General features: G+C 44.6%; 1 protein-coding gene across 1 annotated transcript in view; it reads left to right on the top strand.

Annotated features, from left to right (window-relative positions):
* GRIN2A (glutamate ionotropic receptor NMDA type subunit 2A) overlaps positions 1-24,617 on the top strand; it is a 437,090-nt gene that overhangs the window by 352,636 nt on the left and 59,837 nt on the right. The window contains exons 9-10 of the mRNA XM_055561516.1: positions 719-948; positions 12,884-13,044. Of these exons, the coding sequence (XP_055417491.1) occupies positions 719-948; positions 12,884-13,044 (391 nt within the window). The remainder of the gene's footprint in view (positions 1-718; positions 949-12,883; positions 13,045-24,617) is intronic.

Raw genomic sequence — 24,617 nt, 5'->3', positions numbered from 1 at the left:
CGTTAGGAGAATTAAGCGCTATTGTTCGGTTCCGTAATGTCTCCATTTGGAGAGCATTTTAGTTTGGTTTAATTTCTACATTGTGCACATCTTACATCTGAGTTTGAACAGGAGCCATTGCTAGGGACAATCAGATTAGAATATCAAACATCAGTCCCTCTGAATTGCATGGTTCTTATACAATATCACAACACATGCATACCGAATCAGCCCATAGGCACATGTTTTTTTGGTAAGGCCATCCGTGTACCCACCAAAAGGAAGTCAAATTAAATCCACATTTAAAACAGGTCATAACACTACTTCTAATTCAAGCCTGAATTTTCATAACCATTTTCTCTTTCTTCTTTCCTTCCTCCCTCCCTCTATTCCTTCATTCTTTCCTCCTTCCTTTGTAAATTTCTTTCTTCCCTTCCTCCTTCCTTCCTTTCTTTCTTTCTTCTTCCCTTCCTTCTTCTCTCCCTCCTCTACCTCCCTCCCTTCCTCTGTCTGTCTTCCTTTCTTTCCTTTTCTTTTAAGAAATGTGGCAAAAAGTCAGCAATACAGAAATGTGGGAAGAACGCTAATTTTTAGAGAAAAAAGAACTTGTGGTTGTGGTCCTGGGACAGTGATGAGATACACTTGTCTTCTGACAGCCTTCAGGGTTGCTGGGGCCAGTGCATGCTCCCAAGTGTGTGTTTGGAGGACACGCTGAGAATGTCCTTCCTGTCATTTGCAGCACCCCATGGGCCTTCTTTTACAATTGGAAAAGCTATTTGGCTCCTCTGGGGCCTGGTGTTCAACAACTCCGTGCCTGTCCAGAATCCTAAAGGGACCACCAGCAAGATCATGGTGTCCGTGTGGGCCTTCTTCGCCGTCATCTTCCTGGCCAGCTACACAGCCAACCTGGCTGCCTTCATGATCCAGGAGGAGTTTGTGGACCAAGTGACTGGCCTCAGTGACAAAAAGGTAAGGTCACTTTGCTTTCGTCTCTGCCTGAGGAGTTGATCTTAAGTGTTCCCCGCTCAGAGGATGTTTTCCAGTGAGTTTTCCAAGAGCCAACTAAGGGCAGGAGGAGAGGGGGGCTACTAGGGATGAGATGGTTGGATGGCATCACCGACTCAGTGGACCTGAGCTTGAGGAAACTTCGGGAGATGGTGAAGGACAGGGAAGCCTGGCATGCTGCAGTCCATGGGGTCGCAAAGAGTTGGACACGACTGAGCGACTGAACAACAGAGGAAGTAAATCAGGCTCCCACCACCCAAATCATCAACTCAAAAGCACAAACCTAGGGAGATTTTCTTTTCTTCTTAACTCCATTGGGCATATTTTGAAAGTTTTCAGGAACAGAAGCTTAAGCTTAGCTCTCCTAAGTCTTAAAAAGTCCAGATCTAATTTGGGAATGTAGTTTCCCCCAGTATCACCCCTCATATGTACATGATTGTGTTCATGATCGTTTCTGACCTCTGTGACTCATGTCACAGCTTAGGGCAGAGGCTTCCCTGGTAGCTCAGATGGTAAAGTGTCTGCCTGCAATGTGAGAGACCTGGGTTTGATCCCTGAATCAGGAAGATCCCCTGGAGAAGGAAATGGCAGCCCACTCCAGTACTCTTGCCTGGAAACTTCCATGGACGGAGAAGCCTGGTGGGCTACAGTCCATGGGATCGCAAAGAGTCGGATACGACTGAGCAACTTCACTCTCTTGTCGTGGAGAGGACGATGGTGAGGAAAATCCATTAACCTTGGACCAGGAGAATCTTGGGCGAAGCTCTCAGCTATAGGTACCTCCCAGTTTTGTGACTTTATATGAGTCTTTCATGCTCCTTGCCTTGGATTCTTCATTTCTGCCTTGAAAACAAAAGTCCTCTCTGAGCCCTGCACACGTGCTCAGTCGTGTCTGACTCTTTGTGACCTCACTGTTGCTTGGTGAGGGACAGGCTGTTGCCTGGTGAGGACAGACAGGCTTCTCTGTCCATGGGATTCTCCAGGCAAGAATACTGGAACAGGTAGCCATTTATTCCTCCAGGGGATCTTCCTGGCTCAGGGATCAAACCCAAGTCTCCGGCACTGGCAGGCAGATTCTTTACTGCTGAGCAACCAGCAAAGCCCTTCTCTGAGCCCTGCCCGGATACGAAACTGACACCTCCTTTTCACCACGTAACCAATCAGCCCATCGCCAGCACTCCTGACTCACCTGAAATTTCTTCAAGGGATGCAAAAGGAATACAGGGCTGATTTTTCACTTCCCACCAGTTCCGTTTACTCAGACACAGCTCCAGGCCTCCCTTGCGTGTGTCTGTGCTGCCCACCACCAGGGAGACAGGAATGTTAACACCTGCTCTCTCCGTTCCCCAGTGCCATGTAACGAGGGCTGTGGGGAGTGAGTAGCTACTCAGAAATGCACAGGGAGGAAGAAAGGAGGTAAACTGGATACGTCCTTCTATTGAAATTTTAGTCTCAGGAAGCAGACCCTGACTTGCTAAGCTCAGCAGTGTGGGGACTTGCTGCGTTGCAAAGATTTTCTGTCTTGTGTGTGAGTATAATTTGTCTCTTTATAAAATCTCACTATCATGTCTTGTTGGCATAAGGCTACATATATCCTTTCAGCATTCATCAGCAGACCGCTGAATAGAAAATCAGCCCATGAAGAGCCTTTAACAGCTTATCCGTGACTTACAGGGTGGTTGAACGAAGTGCAGAGAGGCCTGTCATCAGAGAGATGGTGGGGGGCGGGGGTGCTGGGGTGAGTCACCTTCACAGAGGCACCATCACCCTCGGGAGTCGCTGGCCTTTCTGATGGCTCCCCGTCAGAAATGCCTCTTGAGTGGGTGCCACTGTCCTCATCGTGGTGACAACACCCTGCGCTAAGCTGGCCATCCCCATGTGTCCCCTCCCTCTTGCTTGCGGAGGCCCCCTCTCTGTCCCCTAGGCATCCAAGTGTGTTTCCACCACAGTGCCCTTGCACTTCTCAGGTCCTCTGCCTGGAATGTTCTTCCCCCTTTATTCTCATGGACGACTCCTCCTGGACTTCCAGGTTTTAGGGGAACTACCACCTCTTGGGAGAATCTTCCTGGTCACTGTGGTCAACTTGGCAGCCTGGGCTTGTGCTCCTGTGAAACTTAAATTCCGGTAGGAAGAAATAAACAGCACCTGAGTAAATGTAACGGACAAGGAAATTCCAGGCAGGAGTAAGTGCTGTAAAGGAGAGAATAGTGATGAGATTAAAATAGACTTGGGGGAAGCGGATGGCAGGGTTCTGTGGCACTGAGTGGATGCCCAACGCATGCTTGCTAACTGAGTGAGAAAGGCATGGTATGTTGGGCCTGCAGGCACCCACCTGGGGCTCCTTGGATCCCTTTCCCGACTCTGTGCCCAGCCTCACCTTTGCTGATGAAGGCTCAGGGACCTTCAGAGAGCAATTATCTTGCAGCAGCAAAACAGTGGATGCCTGGATATTATTGTTGTTGTTCAATCGCTAAGTCATGTCTGACTCCTTGTGGCCCCACGGACTGTAGCACACCAGGGTTCCCTGTCCTTCACCATCTCCTGGAATTTGCTCAAACTCATGTCCATCGGGTCTGTGATGCCATCCAAGCATCTCTTCCTCTATCACCCCCTTCTCCTCTTGTCCTCAATCTTTCCCAGCATCAGGGACTTTTCCAGTGAGTTGGCTCTTCATATCAGGTGGCCAAAGTATCAGAGCTTTAACATTAGCATCAGTCCTTCCAGTAAATATTCAGGGTTGATTTCCTTTAGGATTGACTGGTTTGATCTCCTTGCAGTCTGATGGACTCTCAAGAGTCTTCTCCAGCACCACAGTTAGAAAGCATCGACCTTCCTGTAACCAATGACTAACCAGGGTGAGAGTACAAAAGCCAGCTGTTCTGTTGCTTCTGGGAAAACTCCAAGGTGCAGTTTACTCTCGAGCTCCCTGTGGGTTCAGGCTGATGTTAAGACTTTGTCCATAGTCACACCCTTGCCTGGCTTCCTCCCCTTCCCTAACCTCCTTCCCCCATATCCTTCCTGATTTCTCCCAGAGCCCTTCCTTCATAAATCACATTCACTCAATTCCTTGGCTCACCTTAAGTGTATCTGGGGGCAGCAGAGAAAGCCATCTACTTGGAGTCAAGAAAGTTGGGTTTCCTTTCCTCTCTGCCATGTACCAGCTTTGTGATGCCTTTATTGTTGTGTAACCTTGCTGTACCTGCTAGCTCCTCTCTGAACATTTGGGAGTCATAGTTGCTGTGAGGATAAAAGGAAGCTGCCAGTGAGAATGTTCCCTGTAGCCAATGAAATCTTCTACAGATCCAATTACATCATATATGGGAGCAAATGTATAGTTCCTAGAATAAGTGACCAGAGGAATGAACATTGGAAGCAGTGGGAAACCATGTTCTGGATGAGAAGATTTTTCAAGAAAGTATTAATAATCTGTAGGGACTTCTTTGGACTTCCCTGGTGGCTCAGTAGTGGAGCTGAAGGAGATGTAGTTTTGATCCCTAGGTCAGGAAGATCCCCTGGAGAAGGGAATGGCAACCCGCTCCAGTGTTCTTGCCTGGAGAATCCCATGGACAGAGGAGCCTGGTGGGCTGCAGTCCATGGGGTTGCAAAAAGTGGGACATGCAGGGACTGCGTGGTGGTCCAGTGGCTAAGATTCTGTGCTCCCAGTGCAGGGGGCCCGGGTTCAATCCCTGGTCAGGAAGCTGGATCCCACATGCAACTAAGACCTGGCACAAAGTAAACTAAAGAAACACTTTTTTAAAACAGAAAGTAGTTGGCAGCATAGTTTACTTTCTGATGCTATTTTCAACAGCAAGGAGAAAAAAAAAGTCCCTTGCTACCTAGTTTTAGGTCTAATAACATGACTGCTTGTGGGAAAACTAATTAGAACCACTAATAATTCCACTGACCTTCTCTGACTTGGAAACACCTAGTAACAGATACTGTATCCTCATGAGACAGGGCTCAGCTTCCATGCTCAGAGCATTAGCAGCAAGCGGATAGCTCTTTTAATTAAATGTTTGATACAATTAAATAAACAGCAAAATTCCTGGAGTAAATAAGCTAAGTGCTCCCAGAAGATTAATGGCAAATACACCAAGAAAGTCTGCAAAATAAAAATCTATATTGAATCAATTTATTTTAATACCGTATGCAAGTGTATTTATTTTTTGTTTGTTTTAATCATGAGTATCTATGTAACAACTCAGGTTTATAATACTTTTCAGCCATTTGCAGCATTAGTGCTTGCTGTTGGAGCCCGTGGTGTGCTCAGATGACCTTGGGGTTAAATTATACATAGAGGAATTCATTCCCCTCGAAATTATAAAAGAAGTTGGAATGTTGGTGGCGACCCTCTACAAAATGTTGGGTGTTACCGTGGTTACTGAAATCTGTCTCTGGGAGACAGATTGCTGTAGTGGAAAAAGCAACACCATAGGGGTCAAACGAATCTAGGTTCAAATCCTGGCCAACAGTAGTTGTATGGCCTTCAGAGTGTCTGTCTCTCCATGGCCTAATTTCCTGATAGAGGGGTTTAATACTGTTCTGGCAAGGTTGATATGAGGATTAGGGATAATCCTCACACCTTGCCTGGCACATGGCAGGTAATCCTGTTATAAATGTTCTTTCTTCCCTCGCCTCTCCACTCCTCCAGCCCCTCTCTGCTGCCTCTCCCCGCTTCTTCTCCTCCCCCTCCTCTTGACCATCACCATTGCCTGATTCGAACCATCCCTCCTTTCTGGGGTCTGGAATGTTATTGCACCGACAGCGATAGAGGGAGTTCGGGGACTGTACCTTGTGGATGAGCCCATGAATGTGTTCTCATGGACTCATGCTGGGTGAGCCTCGTTCACCACCCTCATTGGCTGAATGGAGGCCTCTGAGCCTCTCCTCCCTCTTAAGGGCCGGGGCAGTTTGATGCTACATCTGGAAGCATGGGGCTTCCCAGGTGGCTCAGTGGTAAAGAATCCTCCAGTGCAGGAGACACAGAGACACAGGTTCGCTCCCTGGATTGGGAAGATGCTCTGAAATAGGAAATAGCAACCCACTCCAGTATTCTTGTCTGAGAAATCCAATGGACAGAGGAACCTGGCAGGCTACAGTCCAAAGGGTCGCAAAGGGTCAGACACGACTGAAGCAACTTAGCATGAACACACGTGATCTTATTGATGGAGGAGACCTCTGCACCACCCCTTCCTGGGCTGGAGCCCACATTTGTTTCTTCTGCACTCTCAAGGAAGAAAGTTACCTTGGAAATCCATTCCTGTAAGAAACACATAGAGAGTACATCATGGGAAAAGCAGGGCTGGATGAAGCACAAGCTGGAATCAAGACTGCCAGGAGAAATATCAACAACCTCAGATATACAGATGATACCACCCTTATGGAAGAAAGAGAAGAACTAAAGAGTCTCTTGATAAAAGTGAAAAAGGAGAGTGAAAAAGTTGCCTTAAAGCTCAACATTCAAAAAACTAAGATCATGGCATCCAGTACCATCACTTCATGGCAAATAGACGGGGAAACAATGGAAACAGTGACAGACTTTATTTTGGGGGGCTCCAAAATCACTTCAGATGGTGAATGCAGCCATGAAATTAAAAGACACTTGCTCCTTGGAAGAAAAGTTATGACCAACCTAGACAGCATATTAAAAAGCAGAGACATTACTTTGCTGACAAAGGTCCATCTAGTCAAAGCTATGGTTTTTCCAGTAGTCATGTATGGGTGTGAGAGATGGACTATGAAGAAAGCTGAGCACCAAAGAATTGGTGCTTTTGAACTGTGGTGTTGGAGAAGACTCTTTAGAGTCCCTTGAACTGCAAGGAGATCCAACCAGTCAATCCTAAAGGAAATCAGTCCTGAATATTCATTGGAAGGACTGATGCTGAAGCCGAAAACTCCAATACTTTGGCCACCTGATGTGAAGAACTGACTCATTGGTAAAGACCCTGATGCTGGGGAATTTTGAAGGCAGGAGGAGAAGGGAACAACAGAGGATGAGATGGTTGGATGGCATCGCCGACTCGATGGACGTGAGTTTGAGCAAGCTCCAGGAGTTGGTGATGGACAGGGAAGCCTGGTGTGCTGCAGTCCATGGTGTTGCAAAGAGTCAGACACAAATGAGGGATGGACCTGAACTGAAGAAACACAGAGGGTGCCCTTAACACTAGGCCCTGGGCTTCCTGCAAGCGTCGTCCTTGCCCCTAGCTATTTGTCACACTGTAGGTTAGGACGCTTTAGGGAGTCGTGACATTAATTTACAGATGGTGGCCATTAAAAATGTAGTTCACCATGGCTGACATTAGAGGATAATCCCAGGTAGAAAGCGTGCTGTGATGTGGTATGTGTCTGTGTGTGTGCAGGGCAGAGATGGAAGATGTGTCATGAGTCATGCTTTTAAAAGTTTGACAGCCTTTAGTTGAACAGGAAAAGGTTCCTCCATCTGGGTGCCAGGCTGAGTTTAGAGTGGGTGATGGTACAGTCAAGGCCAGAGAAGTGTAGAAATTCATCCCCGAGGCGGACTCCCTCTCTCTATTGTTCTGCAAACCAAAGGCAAAGAAGGAAAGGATCTCAAAGAGCTGCGTGCCTCCTCAGCTACAGATGGTGAGTGAAGGGGAAGGCAGTTAGGCAAACAGGCCATCGATGTCTCAGGAGATTGGGAGTGGCTGCTACAAGGCCTAGATTTATGAGCAGAGCCACTGCCTTTGTGCCCCCGAGCAGACAGCTGCCATGCCATTGCGCTGGGGTAGCGCCTCCCCCTCCGAGGTGATGGGTTGTGACGCCGCTTGCCTGAGTAAGTGCAAAGAGCATTCTGTTGTCTGCACACACACTCCCAACGCAAGGCTCCCAGCAGGAGGATCTCATTTGGACAATGTATGGCCCCTTCCCCCCAATCCAGTTACGGCTGCTTATTAGGCAGCAGCATACCTAATTTAAGGGGGACAATCTGTAGCTGGAAATTTTAATTAACAGTGAAATGAAGTGTGAGTCTGGAAAAAGGAATAATGGTTTCCACGGGCCTCATCCTGGGGTAAACTTGGACGCTTCCTTAGGCAGCTCTCAGTTCCGTGGAAGAGGTGCTGGCCTGGGACTCTGAGAGACCTCTGGACCCCAGTGCTGGTGCTGCCAGAGGTTCACTGGCTGTCCTTCCCTCTGGGTTTCAAGGTCCTCACCTCTAAAAGAGGAGAGATCACTAGTGAGGGTCCCGGAGGATTGATAGAGTTCAGACCTTAGGGCTGCTTACAAGGAGTGTAATCTTAAGAACACTTTGGTCACCTGATGTGAAGAGCCAACTCACTGGAAAAGACACTGATGCTGGGAAAGATTGGGGGCAGGAGGAGAAGGGAACGACAGAGGATGAGATGGTTGGATGGCATCACGGACTCAATGGACCTGTGTTTGAGCAAACTCTGGGAAATGGTGAAGGACAGGGAAGCCTGGTGTGCTGCAGTCCATGGGGTCACAAAGAGTCAGACATGACTTAGTGACTGAGCAGCAACAACAATCTTAAGAAGGTCATGTAACCTCTGTGAGCCTTGGTTTCCTCATCTGTGAAACCAAGCCTCGAAGGTTAGTTTTCTGGCAGAGTTGTTTTAGGGCTTCCCTAGTGGGTCAGGTAAATAATCTGCCTGTCAATGTAGGAGACCTGAGTTCGATCCCTGGGTCAAGAAAATCCCCTGGAGAAGGGAATGGCAACCCACTCCAGTATTCTTGCCTGGGGAATTCCATGGACAGAGGAGCCTGTCAGGCTGCAGTCCATGTGGTCTCAGAGAGTCAGACAAGACTGAGCGACTGACACACACACAGGGTTGTTGTATTAAATGAGCCAATATTTGTTAACATTCTTGGCACATTGCTGGCCCCAGCCGAGTCCTCAAGAAGTGTTAAGTCATATTATCATCACTTTCTGGTTCCAGAATTCCATATTTCATAGAAAAATGAGGTCCAGGTTACATTTTTTTTCCCCAGGATGATGGTAGAAATGAAAAGTAAGAGTTTTATTTTTTTAATTTATTTAAAAATTTGTTTTTAATTGGAAGATAATTGCTTTATAATGTTGTGTTGATTCCTGCCTTGCAACAAGACGAATCAGCTGTGATTATATATATAGATCCCCTCTCTTTTGAGCCTCCTTCCTACCCCCTCATCCCACCCCTCTATGTCATCACAGAGCCCCAGGCTGGCGCCCTGTGTTATACAGCAGCTTCCCACTACCACTAGCTATGAACAGTTTTATTTTGTGAGTGCTTCTTCTGTTCTAGACACTATTCTTATTACTTGACAAACACTGTAATTTTAAATCTTCCCATTGACCCCAAGCGGAGAAGGCAATGGCACCCCACTCCAGTACTCTTGCCTGGAAAATCCCATGGATGGAGGAGCCTGGTAGGCTGCAATCCATGGGGTCGTGAAGAGTCGGACACGACTGAGCGACTTCACTTTGACTTTTCACTTTCATGCATTGGAGAAGGAAATGGCAACCCACTCCAGTGTTCTTGCCTGGAGAATCCCAGGGACGGGGGAGCCTGGTGGGCTGCCGTCTCTGGGGTCGCATAGAGTCGGACACAACTGAAGCGACTTAGCAGCAGCAGCATTGACCCCAAGAGGGAAGTACTGATGAGTTTCCTACTCTGCCGACAGGAAATAAGTGGAAACAGTGGGAAGGGAAGTGACTTCACTAAGACTCCACAGTCTGTAAGGGACTGATTTTGGAACCTGTAAAGCTGAGCTCACACTTAATAACCATTGCCTTGTGCTGTCTCTAGATTTTAACTGTATTTCCAGGACTTAGACCCAGTCTTCTGGACGCCTAATCTGATTAGATTACCCCAAACACTGAAGATGTGAGCAGATGTCAGAGAGGAAGAAAACCTTTCTCTCTCCTTCTGGATTCTTCTGCCTGGTCTTAGAATTAAATTAACGTGAGGCAGACCAACAGGAGAAACTCTAATTTAATTTTGAATGTGCAGGAACCCCCTCCCACCCCCCGCCGCCTTACATGAGAGGTTCAGAGACAGAAAGATAAAATCAGGAAGGTGTGCCATCCCAAGCTAAAGAGTAGAGTAGGAGCCTGGGGCTGTAGAAGGAGGTGGGTGATTCACAGGATGATGAGAAGAGCAGATGTTCAGTAATTAAATGTTTGCCTGTCATAGGTCATAAAATGTTATTTCTGATAATCATTCTTCTTATGGGCAAGGCCCCCAGTTTAAATTCTTTAAGGGAAGGGGGAAAAGTTTCTCTTGAGCCCATGGGATCTTGAATGCCTTCAGCTCAAAATAATTCACATGCCAAATTGGCGTATCTGGGGGAGGGATAAATTAGGAGCTTGGGATTAGCAGATACAAACTACTGTATATAAAACATAAACAGCAAGTCCTACTGTATAGCCCAGGGAACTGTGTTCAACATCTTGTAATAAACTATAATGGAAAAGAATATGTATATATGACTGAATCACTTTGCTGTATACCAGAAGCTCACACAATATTGTAAATCAACTCCAGTTCAATAAAAAAAAAATTTTTTTTAAAGAATGGAAAAATTCAGGACCAGACAGCTTCGCTGGTAAATTTTACCAGTTTAAAGAAGAATTAACACCAATCCTTCTCAAACTCTTCAGAAAAATAGAGAGTAAGGGAACACTTCCTAACTTATTCTATGAAGCCAGTATTTTTCCTTGATAATAAAGTAAACAAAGATATCACAAGGGAAAAAAAATGATGGGCCAATGTCTTGTTGCTTTGGGTCTTCCCAGGTGGCTCAGTGGTAAAAAAAAACCTGCCTGCAGGAGGTTAAATGCCTGAGATGGCGAGACATGGGTTTGATCCCTGGTTTGGGAAGATCCCCTGGAGTGGGAAATGGCACCCCACTCTAGTATTCTTGCCTGATAAATTCCATGGGCAGAGGAGCCTGGCAAGCTACAGTCCATGGGGTCACAAAGAGTCAGACAGGACTGAGCACAAGCTCATCGTTGCCTTATAATGTTGTGTTAGTTTTTCCTGCACAGCAGAGTGAATCCCCTCTTCCCGGGATTTCTTTCCCATTTAGGTCACCACAGAGCATGGAGCAGAGTTCCCTGTGCTCTACAGTAGGTTCTCATTAGTCATCTGTTTCATACATAGTACTGTATATATGTCAATCCCAATCCATCCCACCCTCCTCATCCTCCCCTGGTGTCCGTACATTTGTTCTCTACATCTTTTTAAAATATTGATGCAAAAATGCTCACCAAGATACTAGCAACCCAAATCAAGCAGGAGCATATAAAAAGAATAAGATGTCATGACCAAATGAGATTTATCCCAAGAATGTGTAGGTGATTAAACATATGAAAATAAGTTGATGTAACACACAACATAAATAGAGTGAAAAAAATAACCACATGATCAAAGTGGGACATCTTGGGGAGGACTGTTCTGAACAGACAATCTCAGTCAGTCAGGGAAGATGAGGGGAGCATGGACAGCGAGCCATTACAGAGGCTCAGGAGCCGTACTGGACATGGGTATGTCTGGGAAACTAATGGCTAGTATGGAATCCAGCTCAAGAAACCTTCATGGAGCCTGGCATTGTGCCTGGGATGGGTTGCTGTTGTTTTAGTTGCTAACTTGTGCCAGACTCTTTTGTAACTCCATGGACTGTAGCCTCCAGGATCATCTGTCCATGGGATTTCCCAGGCAAGAATACTGGAATGTGTTGACATTTCTTTCTCCAGGGGGTTTTCCCAACCCAGGGACCGAATCTGTGTCTCCGCCATTGATAGGCAGATTCTTTACCACTGAGCCACCAGAGAAGCCCCTGGCATGTGTTAGGCCCTTGATAAGTACTGCCTGCTGCATGCATGAATAAATGAATGAATGAATGATGGCTAGAGAATGAGTAAATGATAACATAGAATCATTGTAAGGGAAGAAAAATGACTGTCCCTCTACCCTTCTAGGTTCTTGGTTGAGACCTCCACTCCCCATAAAAAAAAAAAAAAAAGAGATTAACGGGAGAAAAACATGTATACCTCCCATGTATATGGGAGATACCCAAGAAAACTGAGGAACTCCCTAAAATAGCCCAAACCACCAGCTTAAATTTTATCTTCAGCTGAAGTCGTAAGAAAGATGCGGTGAGGATTGGGGATGTGTGGCAGGGGGGAAGGAAGGTTCTAGGAGGTGACCAAGAAAAGCAAGTAAGCAAGGGTACGGTCATGATGCAGATTTCAGTCACTGCCTTCTCCACTGATAAGAGTTTTAGAGATTTAGTCATTGTCCTCTTCCAGGTTACAGAGAGGAAGACATCCTTATAAATGTAAGATTTTTGCTTCTTCCAAAAAGGTTAACTTGGACTCAGTTTTCAGTTTCTCCTGTGTCTGCTCTATCTTAAAAAAAAAATAACCAGCCCCCCAAAAATCCATATGCCAGAGAGGCATATTTGGGGATGGCAAATTCTGCTCCCCTTCATCATCTTCTGTTGGAATGTATTGGAAGGAATTGTAAATGGAGTCCAAGGATGGAAGTGATTGATGAGGATCTCAGAAAATGTCGCTGTAAAACTGATGAATGAGCTAATGTCATACATTAACTCCAGCTCAACTAGCATTTCCCGGCTTCTCCCTGTGTCCCTACCACTAGGCCAGTCTCTCTAAAATGCCATCCAACAGGCATCTATTGCACACCCAGCCGGGCCCTATGCTGGGCTCCAGGGAACAGTGGGGAACAAGTCAGACTCTGTTTCTGACTTCCTGGAGCTCCCAGACAACTGGAAGGTGTGATTAAGCAGAAAGAAAGCACAGAAATGAATGGGTTTCTTCTGTCCTGCGCTGACATGTGCCGATGTTTGACTCCTGACACAAGGCAGAGGATGGCTGACTCTTCTTTCTCCTCCTGCTCTCTCTCTCTCTGTCTCTCTGCAGTTTCAGAGACCTCACGACTATTCCCCGCCCTTTCGATTTGGCACGGTGCCCAACGGCAGTACGGAGAGAAACATCCGGAACAACTACCCCTACATGCACCAGTACATGACCAAATTTAACCAGAAGGGAGTCGAGGACGCCTTGGTTAGCTTGAAAACAGGGTAAGGATGGTTTTTCTTTTGCTCTGCAGGCCTGCCCTTCCACGCGCCTTACAGACAATGTCTGCGCGCCTTGGTGCTTGTCTGTTTCCCCATTGTAATTTCTCAAGAGCTGGAGGTCAAGGAGGCCCCCCGCTGAGGGCTGTTTTTTGTTAATCTGATGAGAATCCAAGCCTTCCTTCTGAGTTGTGTTAAGCAAAAAGCAAATCCAGGACACTTTGAAATGCAGAGAACCAGTGGGATCTCTTAAACTGATAAAGAAGTCGGCCCAACTCAGTGGGATTATTTTAGCCATAGGAAGATCTAAGGAGATGGAATTTATATAAAGTGGTTAAAACAAAGTGCTATCAATTTTTATCTGATTTTAGGTAGGGGTTTATGAGGTGTAGCCTTCTGTAGAAGAGTGTCACATTGAGGAAGGAGAAAGGAAATATGGAGAGAAAAGCAGTGAGAACTCAGTCTCTCTAGAGGAACAGTGAACATTCTCATCTACCTGTTGGCATGGTGGAAGTTAGCAGATGTGAAATAACTGAGGCTGTAAACAGAAGACCTGTTTTATGACCTCAGACAATTAATCAATCACCCTCAGTCTCATATGTGAAGTGGGAATAATGATAAGACCTAATTCTTAGGGGTTTTATGAGGATTAAGAGGAAATTTACTGTAAAGCATTTCAGATAGTGCCTGGCACTGAAACGGGACCTAACTGCTAGTGTTATTTGGTGTAAAGGTTGAATTCTATTCTGTGGACTCTTCAACTTTTTGAAAACTCAGTGATGTGTGAAATGTGTTTTTGAAAGGGTTCCATTAAAAATAATTTTGTTTTAAATGGTGGGATTGTTTAAAGAGGAAATTTTTGCTTATCCAGAAAATTAACTTACATGTACCCTCTCAGCTGTCAGGAATTCTGACAAGTAAAACGGGCTGCAGTGTATTCTCCTTGCAGATTAACACACAGCCTCTTTCCCTTGGCTTTTCTGCCAGGCATTGAGAAGGTCTTGCTGCTTCTTTTTTTCCGGTGGGGCGGAGGGACCCCTCTGCATCATGCCCGGATCTCTGCATCATTTCCAGGAGCTGAGGCCAATGGCATTTTGTCTTGCAGTCTCCTTAGGATCTCTTGGTATCTCAACAGGGGCTGGGAGAGCATTTATTTAGAAGTCGAGCCTGTTACTTATCCAAAACTCATTCACACACTGCTCATGACTTTTTAAAAACTTACTGAAAGGCAAAACAAAAATTCAGAAAACGTACAAGTGTTAAATATGCAGCTCAATGACTTTGTCCAACTGACCTAACCACCCAGATCCTTCAGCTGTCCTATCTCCCACCTCCTCTCCCTCCTCCAGTTGGTAACTTTTCTTGCCTGTTCACTTGATGCCAGCCCCTGTATGCCAGCTGTTGCCCCAGACTACAGTACTTTTCAAGGCGCTGTCCTGTAAGATTAGAAATGTTTTCTTTATTTTTTGTGCTTGTTTGTTTTTTATGCATTATTTGCACGAAAAGTATTATAAACCTATTACAGTACAGTACTATATAGCCAAGTGAGTTAGCTGGGGACTAAGCTAACTTTGCTGGACTTACAAACAAATTGTATTTAATGAACTCGCTCTTGGAATGGAACTTGTTCCTATGTAGGGGACTTACTGTACTGTCTTCCATCTACCATCCTCACTTCTAAAACCATAGGTTCTTTTGCCCTGTTATTCTAACATATAACGAAATCACGTTTTCTTTTTGGATTGCCCTTTTTATGGCTCACCATTCTGTTAGCGGGGTCACTGCATGTCTTTCTGGTTCTTTCAGTCTCGTTGCTACGCAGAATGTTTGGTGTGGGGATGCACCACAACGCGCACATCTCTTCTAACCGCGATGGACGTGGGGTGGTGTTCCACGTGGGGCTATTGTGAGTCAAGCTCCTTAGGGCTTTTTCCTACACATCTTTTGTTGCACAGGCGAATACATTTTCCTTGTTATATACCTAAGAGTGGAATTGCCAAACTATAGAGTGTGGGATGTTCACTTTCGGTAGATATCAGAAAAGACAGATTTTTGATGACTTTCCAGCTTAGCCACAGGCGTGAGTTTTTATTTGTTTCCACTGTGGTATTTTCATCAATATATACTGTTATTCTGAACAGACCATGAGGATAAATGTGAGGACAATAGTTAGGAACAATGGTTGAAGGCTGACTGGTCTCTTCATCTATCTGTCACCCAGAGGACAAAATAGGTTTTTTTTCTTTTTTTCAATTCTTTTTAATAATACAAACAAAAAAGAGTAGAGATATACAAACCATCCCTGGCCATAAATTGTACGAATTGTTCTCGGGAAGCCATATAATGATTATAACATCCATCTTAGCAAACTTGGGCAGATGGTGGGTTTATTCTACGTTCAATCTCCAGAGAGGAGAATGCATGACATTGTTACTTTAAACGCAGAAACTAGAGCTAAAGGGGTGTGTCTTTTTTTTTTTTAAAGAAATAACCACACACACTGTTACAGGTGAGGGCACTCCTCCTTATACTTGGAGATTCTGTCTCAGTGGAGTTGATGTTAGGGCAAATCACTTATATGTTTAACAGGCTTCTCAGATAATTATTTAAATCAAATTTTGAATAGATAGTTCATTTACACAATTCAAAAATAAAAAATTAAACAGTGGAGAGCCCTCCTTTCACACTGTGCCTTTTTTACCTAGGACCCTCTGCGCATGCGTGCTAAGTTGCTTTAGTCGTGTGACTCTTTGCGACCCCATGGACTGTAACCCACCAGGCTCCTCTGTCCATGGGATTCCCCAGGCAAGAATACTGGAGTGGGTTACAATTTCCTCCTCCACGGGATCTTCCTGACCCATGGATCAAACCCACGTCTCCTACATCTCCTGCATTGGCAGGCATGTTCTTTACCGCTATACCGTCACCTGGGAAGCCCCAGTACCCTACGAAGTAATCACCTTTACTGCTTTTCCTGTGTATCCTTCCAGATCTTTCTCTATCAAAGCATAAACAGCTGCAGAGATTTTTTTTTATTTTACAGATTTATAGTCTTTTTCATTGTGTGAGTGTACCATATGGTATTTCATCAGTCCCCTACTGATGGATATTTAGGATATCATTTTTTGTTTTTGTTGCAAACAATACTGCAGTGAATATTCTTACATGTGCGTCACATCCATTGTAGGAGAAATTTCTTGGATTGCTGGGTAAAAGACTACACACAGAGCTGTGATTTTGACAAACATTGACAAATTTCCCTCCCAAGGAAATTCACCTTTACCCCCTGCTGTATAAACGTACCTGTCTCCCCAAAGTCTTTGTCAACACAGCGCGTCATCAGTCTTTGAAAATTTTGCAAAGATAATAGGTAAAACATGTGCCAACATTTAATTTTGCACTTTTTATTATCCGTAATTTTTTTTTTGCCAAATGTAATTAAAAGCCTTCTGCAACTACTTTTTTGAAAGCATTCATTATTTTTTTCTCTTGTTTTGATGATCTTTTCTTATTAATTTATCTGTTAGAGAAATGAGCCCTTTATTTGTGGTGTGATTACAAATGTTTGTCCCAGTTTTCTGTTGTTGTTACTTTATCTTTTGAGCTTGCAGATAATTTTTTTTTCCTGTGGAGATTTATATTTTATATAGTCACACTCATCAGTCTTTTTTTTTTTTTCATCACTGATTTTGAGTGGTAATTCAAAACTCCTTTTCACTCAGATATAAAATAGTTTTATCCTCTTCTATTTTGGTTGCATTTTTAATATTTGGAATTTTTCTTGGTCTAAAGTATGAGACGGCCTTCCCTGGCGGCTCAGATGGTAAACATACTACCTGCAATGCAGGAGACCTGGGTTCAATCCCTGGGTCAGGAAGATCCCCTGGAGAAGGGAGGTGGGCATCCACTCTAGTATTCTTTCCTGGAGAATTCCATGGACAGAGGAGCCTGGCAGGCTGCAGTCCATGGGGTCGCAAAGATGACTCCAACTGCTCAAATGATTATGAGAACTGAATTTGAGAACTGCCATCACCAGACTGCACCAAGGTCTGACAGCCTCTGTGTTGATCATGTCTGCTCATCCCATCATGAGACTTCTGTCTTTCAGGTGTCCACTTCACCACACTGAGTTGCCTTTTCCCTTTCCCATCCCATTTTATTTTTAAATTTTTCATTTTGAAATACATTACTTTAAAATCAGATCAGATCAGATCAGTCGCTCAGTCGTGTCTGACTCTTTGCGACCCCATGAATCGCAGTGCGCCAGGCCTCCCTGTCCATCACCAACTCCCGGAGTTCACTGAGACTCATGTCCATCGAGTCAGTGATGCCATCCAGCCATCTCATCCTCTGTCAGGAACTGTATTATGAAATTATTTTATAAGAGTAAATATCATGAGGATATACAGTTTAAGGAATAATAAACTCATTTAATAATAATAATAAAATAAACCCCAGCTTTGAAAAAATAGACATTCCCTTCCTTCACTATGTATAGCATCTCTAGAAGTTTCTCTTCTCAGAAGGTACAGGGAGGTACCCTACGTGCTTCTGGATTGTTGGATTTCAAGATATTCCCTTTATGCTACCCCCAGTATGCTAAAATCCAGTGAGGCTTGGCTTAGAAAACCCAGAGCAAGTAGCTCAGCTGTTGGGTCCCACCCCTCCACTCACAAGTCTCAGTGACATCTGTGCTTTAGTGATTATAAGTACATATACAGCAGGGTCAATGAAACGGGGAGGCTCCTTTATGAATTGTAACTTACTAGAAGAGTCTGAAACACAAGAGGGACTTTGGATTATGGTTAAACAAGAGTCCCAGCTCAGTCTGAGTCTGGGCTCTATCGTTAGCTAGCTGTGACCTTGGACAAGTCATGTCACCTCCCTGAGCCTCAGTTTCCCCATCTAAAGAGTAAAAGGGCTGGATTCTTCAGTCTCTGAAACAATTCTGAGATTCTTTTACTTGTGTCAGCACTTGACTACTTCTTTAGCACTTTCCAAAATGCAAAATCCAGACAAACCACAATTATAAACGGCTGTCAGTTTTGCAGAAAGGATTTAGAATAACTCTCCACAGCTGGGTGTCTCCAACCCTGGCCAGGGAACCAACTCTACCTAAATCAAATGTGTGTCTGTGTTAGTCGCTCAGTCGTGTCCGACTCTTTGCAATCCCATGGACTGTAGCCCACGAGGCTCCTCTGTCCATGGACTTCTCCAGGCAGGAATACTGGAGTGGGTTGCCATTTGCCTTCTCCAGGGGATCTTCCCAACCCAGGGATCGAATCCGGATCTCTTGCATTGCAGGCACATTCTTTACTGACTGAGCCACCAGGGAGGCCCACCTGAATCGAATGGTTACTTGTAAAAATGCAAGGTTTTGGACTCAACACAAGACCTTCTCTTTAGTGGTCGAGATTTTGGATTTGCATTTAACAAGCATCCTGCTGCTCCAAGGTGATTTGGATACAAGGTAAAATCTGAGAACTACTGTTCTCAAGTTCAATAAATACATTATGCACATGAAGAGTAGGCCAGCCAATATAAACATGTAGCTTGTCTTCAGAATCCAGAATCACTTTAACAGTCTTGGGGCACAGAAACTTGAAACTAAGTTGTTGTGTCATTTGAAACTAAGGTTTTTAAAGTGTCATGGTTTATTGAAATTTATAATAAATGGAGATAAAACATCCCAGAAAATATCAAGTAAATCAGTGAGAAAATAGGGTTGATCTACAAACATTGATGAGCTTCCTGGTAGCTCAGACGGTAAAGCGTCTGCCTACAATGCAGGAGACCTGGGTTCGGTCCCTGGGGCAGGAAGATCTCCTGGAGACGGCAATGGCAACCCACTCCAGTACTCTTTCCTGGAAAATCCCATGGACCAAGGAGCCTGGTAGGCTACAGTCCATGGGGTCGCAAAGAGTCAGACACGACTGAGCGACTTCACTTCACTTCACTTCACAAACATTGACAGATGGGGTTTTCAGGAACAGCTCTGTTCTGACATGTGGCGGTCTCCTGAACCAAAGGTGGATGAGCATTTCATGACCTTGGGTTTCCAGGCCAACTGGGTCTGAATCAGTTGTTGTTGTTTAATCACTAAGTCGTGTCCAACTCTTTTGTGACCCCGTAGACTGTAGCCCGCCAGGCTCCTCTATCCTTGGAACTCTCCAGGCAAGAATACTGGAATGGGTTGCCATTTTCTCCTCTGGGATCTTCCCAACCCACACCCATGTTTCCTGCATTGGCAGGCAAATTCTTTACTCCTGAGCCACCTGGAAAGCCCACCTGAATCAGTAGGGATGCTAATAAAAATGTGAATTCCTGAGCCCCGCTAAGCCAACAGAACCTGAGTCTTTGGAATTTGGAGATTCAAATTCCGATCTGCATTCGAATTCCAGATCCCGTGCTTGGGAATCTGCATGCTTTAACAAGTCCTTCAGGTGACTCTGGTGTACAGTAATCAAATGTGCGGCCCGTGTGCTTTAGAAGAGGGAACTGAAGCTGAAATGAGTAGAGACAGATTTAGATTTATAAACGCTCAGTCATCAGAAGCCAATGTTCTCCAAGCGGTTTTGGCAAGTAGGCAAAACTGCAAGCATAGCACTTACGCCAGATTTAAATTAAACAATCTACGTTCTTACGACTCTGAGGAGCCTAATATTTGAAGACACAGTGGGATGGTTTATGTGTTCTTATCTTAACTGACTTTCATGTCCAATTATGCGTATATAAATTTATGGAGAAGTCCCAGTTTCCTTTAGAAGCATCAGTCAGGCCTCCTCCCCAGTCCTTTTGCTGATTTCATTTCCAGTCCGACAGTGTTGGGAAGCAGACACGCATCTTTTGGCTTCTCTTACATTGAGTAGTTTGGAAGAAGAATTGGAAAGGCCCAAACCGTGCTCAGTGATGTGTCCGTATACTAAAAGGCGCAGGGTGGCCACATCTCTTTGCAGGTGTCAGCAGCGTTTTCATAGGACAGGTGAACATTGCCTCCCTGTGCTAGGGCCAGCTCCTCCAAGCCTGTGGGGGTCGGGAGCCCCTGTTTTTATTGGCACTGCTGGTGACTCAGATACACACAGTCCCTGGGCTTTGCAAGGTTAATTCATTGAGTACTGAGAACTGCTGTTCTGTCTGGAGTGGACAGGACTGAGAGGAGGAAGGGTTCAGAAAGAACAGAGGCATGGAGGAATACACGTTTAGGTTTGGGAGAGGTAAGCTGAAAGTGCCTTTGGGACAACATCATGGTATTTCATCTTTGCATTGATTGAAACCTAGCCATCTGTGAGATGCAGCTCCAAGTACTTCACGTGCAGAATCTCGTTTCATCCTCAGAAGATGCCAGTGAGCTGGGTACCATTACTACCATTACTCAGAGGTACTATTTTTCCTCTGAGCTGGGCACTATTATTGCTATGAGCTGGTACTCTTACTGCTATGAGCTGAGTACTATTATTCCTATGAGCTGGGTACTTAAAGAGATGAAGAACCTAAGGCTCTACAAGGTTAACGAATTACCCAACAGGCTAGTTAACTAAGTACTTCACACTGTAGAGTTATTTACTGTAGGAGTTAGGCTTGCTTCCCAACTTGTCAATGCCAGCGAGGCAATTGGATATATGAGATTAGAGTTCAAAGGAAAATTGAAGACCAAAGTTCTGTATTATATTATTGTGGAGGAAGAAATGTGCCTCCTTTCTAGATTCTTGTGGCTAATCTAAGAATTAAATTGACATGAGACAGATTAACAGGAGAAAGTCAAACGGAAGTTTAATAACATGTAAACCCTGATGCTGGGAAAGATTGAGGGTGGGAGGAGAAGGGGACGACAGAGGATGAGATGGTTGGATGGCATCATTGACTCAATGGACATGAGTTTGAGTAAACTCTAGGAGTTGGTGATGGACAGGGAGGTCTGACATGCCGTGGTCCATGGGGTTGCAAAGAGTCAGACACAACTGAGTGACTGAACTGAACTGAACTGAAACCTTGGAGAGACCTAGGAAAACTGAGTAACTCACCAAAATGGCCAAAGACTCACCTTAAATACCATTTTCAACTAAAGACTAAAGAAGGTGTTGAGGGTAGTGGTTTGAAACTTCAAAGGGTAGGAAGGCAATTGCCATGGAGAGGAAAAAGCAAATGTTTGATAAATAAATGTTTGCTGGGCCAGCAGAATCAATGGAGTACACTCTCACCTCTAGGCCCAGCCTTGAATTTCCCTGACCACACTTGGCCCAGGTCCTCTGCAGACGTCTCTGCTGATGGCTATAATCTGGGGACAGGTCCTCCATCTTCCTTTTAGGCAGTTAGGAGGAACGTCAAAGTTTCTTCCTGAGTCTTTTGGGCCTTGATTGTTTCAGCTTGAAATGATCTACATGCCAAAGAGATGTTTTGGAGTGGTAAATTTTGCTCCCCTACAATATGTATTGTAAGTAGAATACTGGAGAAGACTCTTGAGAGTCCCTTGGACAGCAAGGAGATCAAACCAGTCAGTCCTAGAGGAAATCAGCCCTGAATATTCACTGGAAGAACTCATGCTGAAGCTGAAGCTCCAATACTTTGGCCACCAGATACTAAGAGTAGATTCACTGGAAAAGACCCTGATGCTGGGAAGGATTGAGGGCAGGAGGAGTGGGGGCAACAGCGGATGAGATGGTTGGGTGGCATCATCGACTTAATGGACATGAACTTGGGCAAACTCCCAGAGATGGTGAGAGACGGGGAGGCCTGGCATGCTGCAGCCCATGGGGTCACAAAGAGTCCAATGCAACTTAGTGACTGAATAACAGCAACAACACAATATGTATATGTACATATATTTAATATGATGTATAATATGCAGATACTATATAACATATATATGTCAGCTGGCAATCTGAGAGTTGATAAGGTCCCAGCATCCTCCTTTCCATCTCAGAAGAAACTGGTCCAGGGATGCTCAAATTGCCAGAGCAAAAGTAGACCAGGAAGGCATGAGTATCCTCAGTGATGCTGAGTTGCCATGCAGAGTGAGTTCTTTCAAGGGTGTCATCTGAGCACATTTTATTAGCTATATTTTACCAGTCAAGCAGAATCCCACTCAGAGGGTTCCTTTCCAGCTGCTGAGTTTGAAAACAGGCATAGATCTCAGGGTTTGGTGAGCTGTTCTCCTAAATGAAATAGCACAGTCTCCAGAGAAAATCGGATCGACAGTGACCTGGTTTCTGAGGTCCACCCCCACACGGCAAATAAAGCTCAAAAATAATTGCTACCACATCAGAGAGTTAGCAATTTTACCCTTAATAAAAACTCAAGAAAGCAGAGAAATCTTTTTTGTTCTTGAAATTATTTCTTGTTAAACTCAATTAAAACTATATTAAGGGATGTTCATAACCACCCATAAAGTATTAAAAATTTTTTAAATGAGGGAAGAGTTGAATAAAATGGGTTCTGAATTCTGTAAATTCAGAGAAGAGAAAGAGGCAGAAAGGAGACTGAAATGAAATACATCAAACATTATGAGAGATATTGTAGTTGATGAAGATTGTGGGCTTTTTATCCTCTTTTACTTAACACATTTTTCTGCAACAAAAGTGTTACTTGTAGTAAGAAGGAAACAGTGTTTTTCTGAACATAATTCTTCAGTTCTTCTTATATTTCCTTCAGGCATTTGTCCACATGTTCATAGTTTACACACACTGAACTGGTGTCCTTGCAAACCTGTTTGGCTTTTCTCAGTTAAATCTATACAGTTTTGTTGGACAATTATCACATTTAATGAGAAGGTGCTATTTCACTGAGTTAGAAAAAGATTAATTAATTTAACTTTTACTGCTGTGTGTTTTCATCATACGCTGTCTGGCACTGGAGGGCCCTCCAAGAAGACAGTTATTTCAGAAAGCTGGCTGATGCTGTTACTGTACCAGTTTGTTCAAACTGTCATCCTACATCATGTCTCCGACTTCTGTGCTGTGAACAACATTGTTTTTCTTTGCTGTAAGGTGCTTTTATCTTTTGGACAACAAGTCCTGTAATTCCTCATAGTGGTCGTTTTGCTCGGGCTTCTACATAACTCAGAGCTTAATTTATGATCTTCCATTAGCAACTGCAGAGAGCTTATGGCGTGAATATCTGCTTTCTGACTTTCCCTAAGGCCTTACCTGCTTTTCCATCTCAGAATTCAGTTCACTCAAATTGCTTTCTCCATATGCTGAAAACTTCTTCTACTGCAGTTTGAATAACCTGCGTGAATTGTTTTGGAAACCAAATGAGGTATTTCCAACTAAAGGATATTATTTACCTGTGTGCCAGGTACTGTTCTGAGTGCATTGCCTGAAGTGTCTTATTTAAACCCTGGGAGGCAACAATGATCACGATTTGCATTTACAATCGAGGAAGTAGGCACCGGGAAGGTTAAAGAGCTTGTCTGCGGTCACACTTGCTCCAGAGCCCATGGTTTGAGTCATGACTTAAAACACTAAATATGAACATTTCTAGAACAGTGCACAATTAGCCTTTTTCTGATTTCTCACTGTTATAAAAACCCAGAACTAATTTTGTCCATGCTTTAAAATGTCTCTTCCTCTCTTTGAAAGTATTAGTGCTGCTTTTAAAATGGTCAATATTTCTCCTTCCATTGAAATGGAGAAAAGAAATGAGATCACAGAGAAAAGCCAACTGAGCAAAGGATGCGTTCCTTATATTGGGAGCCACGTGGTTAGGAAATTCTTCCTGGGGTGACTGAATGAGCAGGAGCTTCCTGGCAGATTCCATCTTGTCTCCTTAGGGATCACCTCTCCTGATTGGTCGCCAAACTCACACAGTTGAGTTGCCAGACTCAAACTTCAGATATGACATCTCATTTCACCCTCATTCAACTCTGCCAAACAGGAGTTCTCTCCATTTTACGGAAGGTGAAACTGAGGCTCAAGGAGCAGAAGCAACTTGTCCAAAAGTTAAGTGAGTGACAGAGCTGGCCCTCAGACTCAGCCCAGCATCTCTTTCTATCCTTGATGTCTACCTCTCTGCTTGTCCCGACAAGTGAACGATTCCGGGAAATGTTGGCACTTTTGTCATGAGGTATGAGGTCTAGGACCAGAGAAGCTGATGCTCCTGCCCATCAGAGGCTCAGATTTGGAAAATCTCAGTAGTGTGCCTTGTCTCTCTCTACTGTGAAAATTGTGAGCCAGCTCCCACTGACCTGGCGCTAAAATGGTCCCCATGTTGACGTATCATTCCTGCGTGTCCTCTTGCTCTTTCTGGCAGGAGTGGGAGGATGTGTGAGTTTTCCAGCTGCCAGGTTAGCTCTTAGCACAGGTCGGAAGATGCTGTCCACACCCCATGGTGAGTGCCTGGGGCCCAGAGAGTGGCCTTTGCCCTCCTTCCATTGAGAGAAATGCAGGTTGAGGAGCAATAGAAACTCCAGCACCACTCCTCGGGTTTCCCTGCGGTGCCAGTTCCCTAGCACTGCCATAATAAATAACCACACACTTGGAGGCCTGAAACAACAGAAATATAATCTCTTCCAGCTCTTGAGTCCGCAAGTCTAAAAGCCAAGCGTCAGCAAGGCCACACTCCCTCCAAAGACCCTGGGGGAG

This window comes from Bubalus kerabau, chromosome 23 (assembly GCF_029407905.1).
Source record: "Bubalus kerabau isolate K-KA32 ecotype Philippines breed swamp buffalo chromosome 23, PCC_UOA_SB_1v2, whole genome shotgun sequence".
In the NCBI taxonomy this organism is placed as follows: Eukaryota; Metazoa; Chordata; class Mammalia; order Artiodactyla; family Bovidae; genus Bubalus; species Bubalus kerabau.
This window is presented reverse-complemented; position numbering and strand designations above follow the sequence as displayed.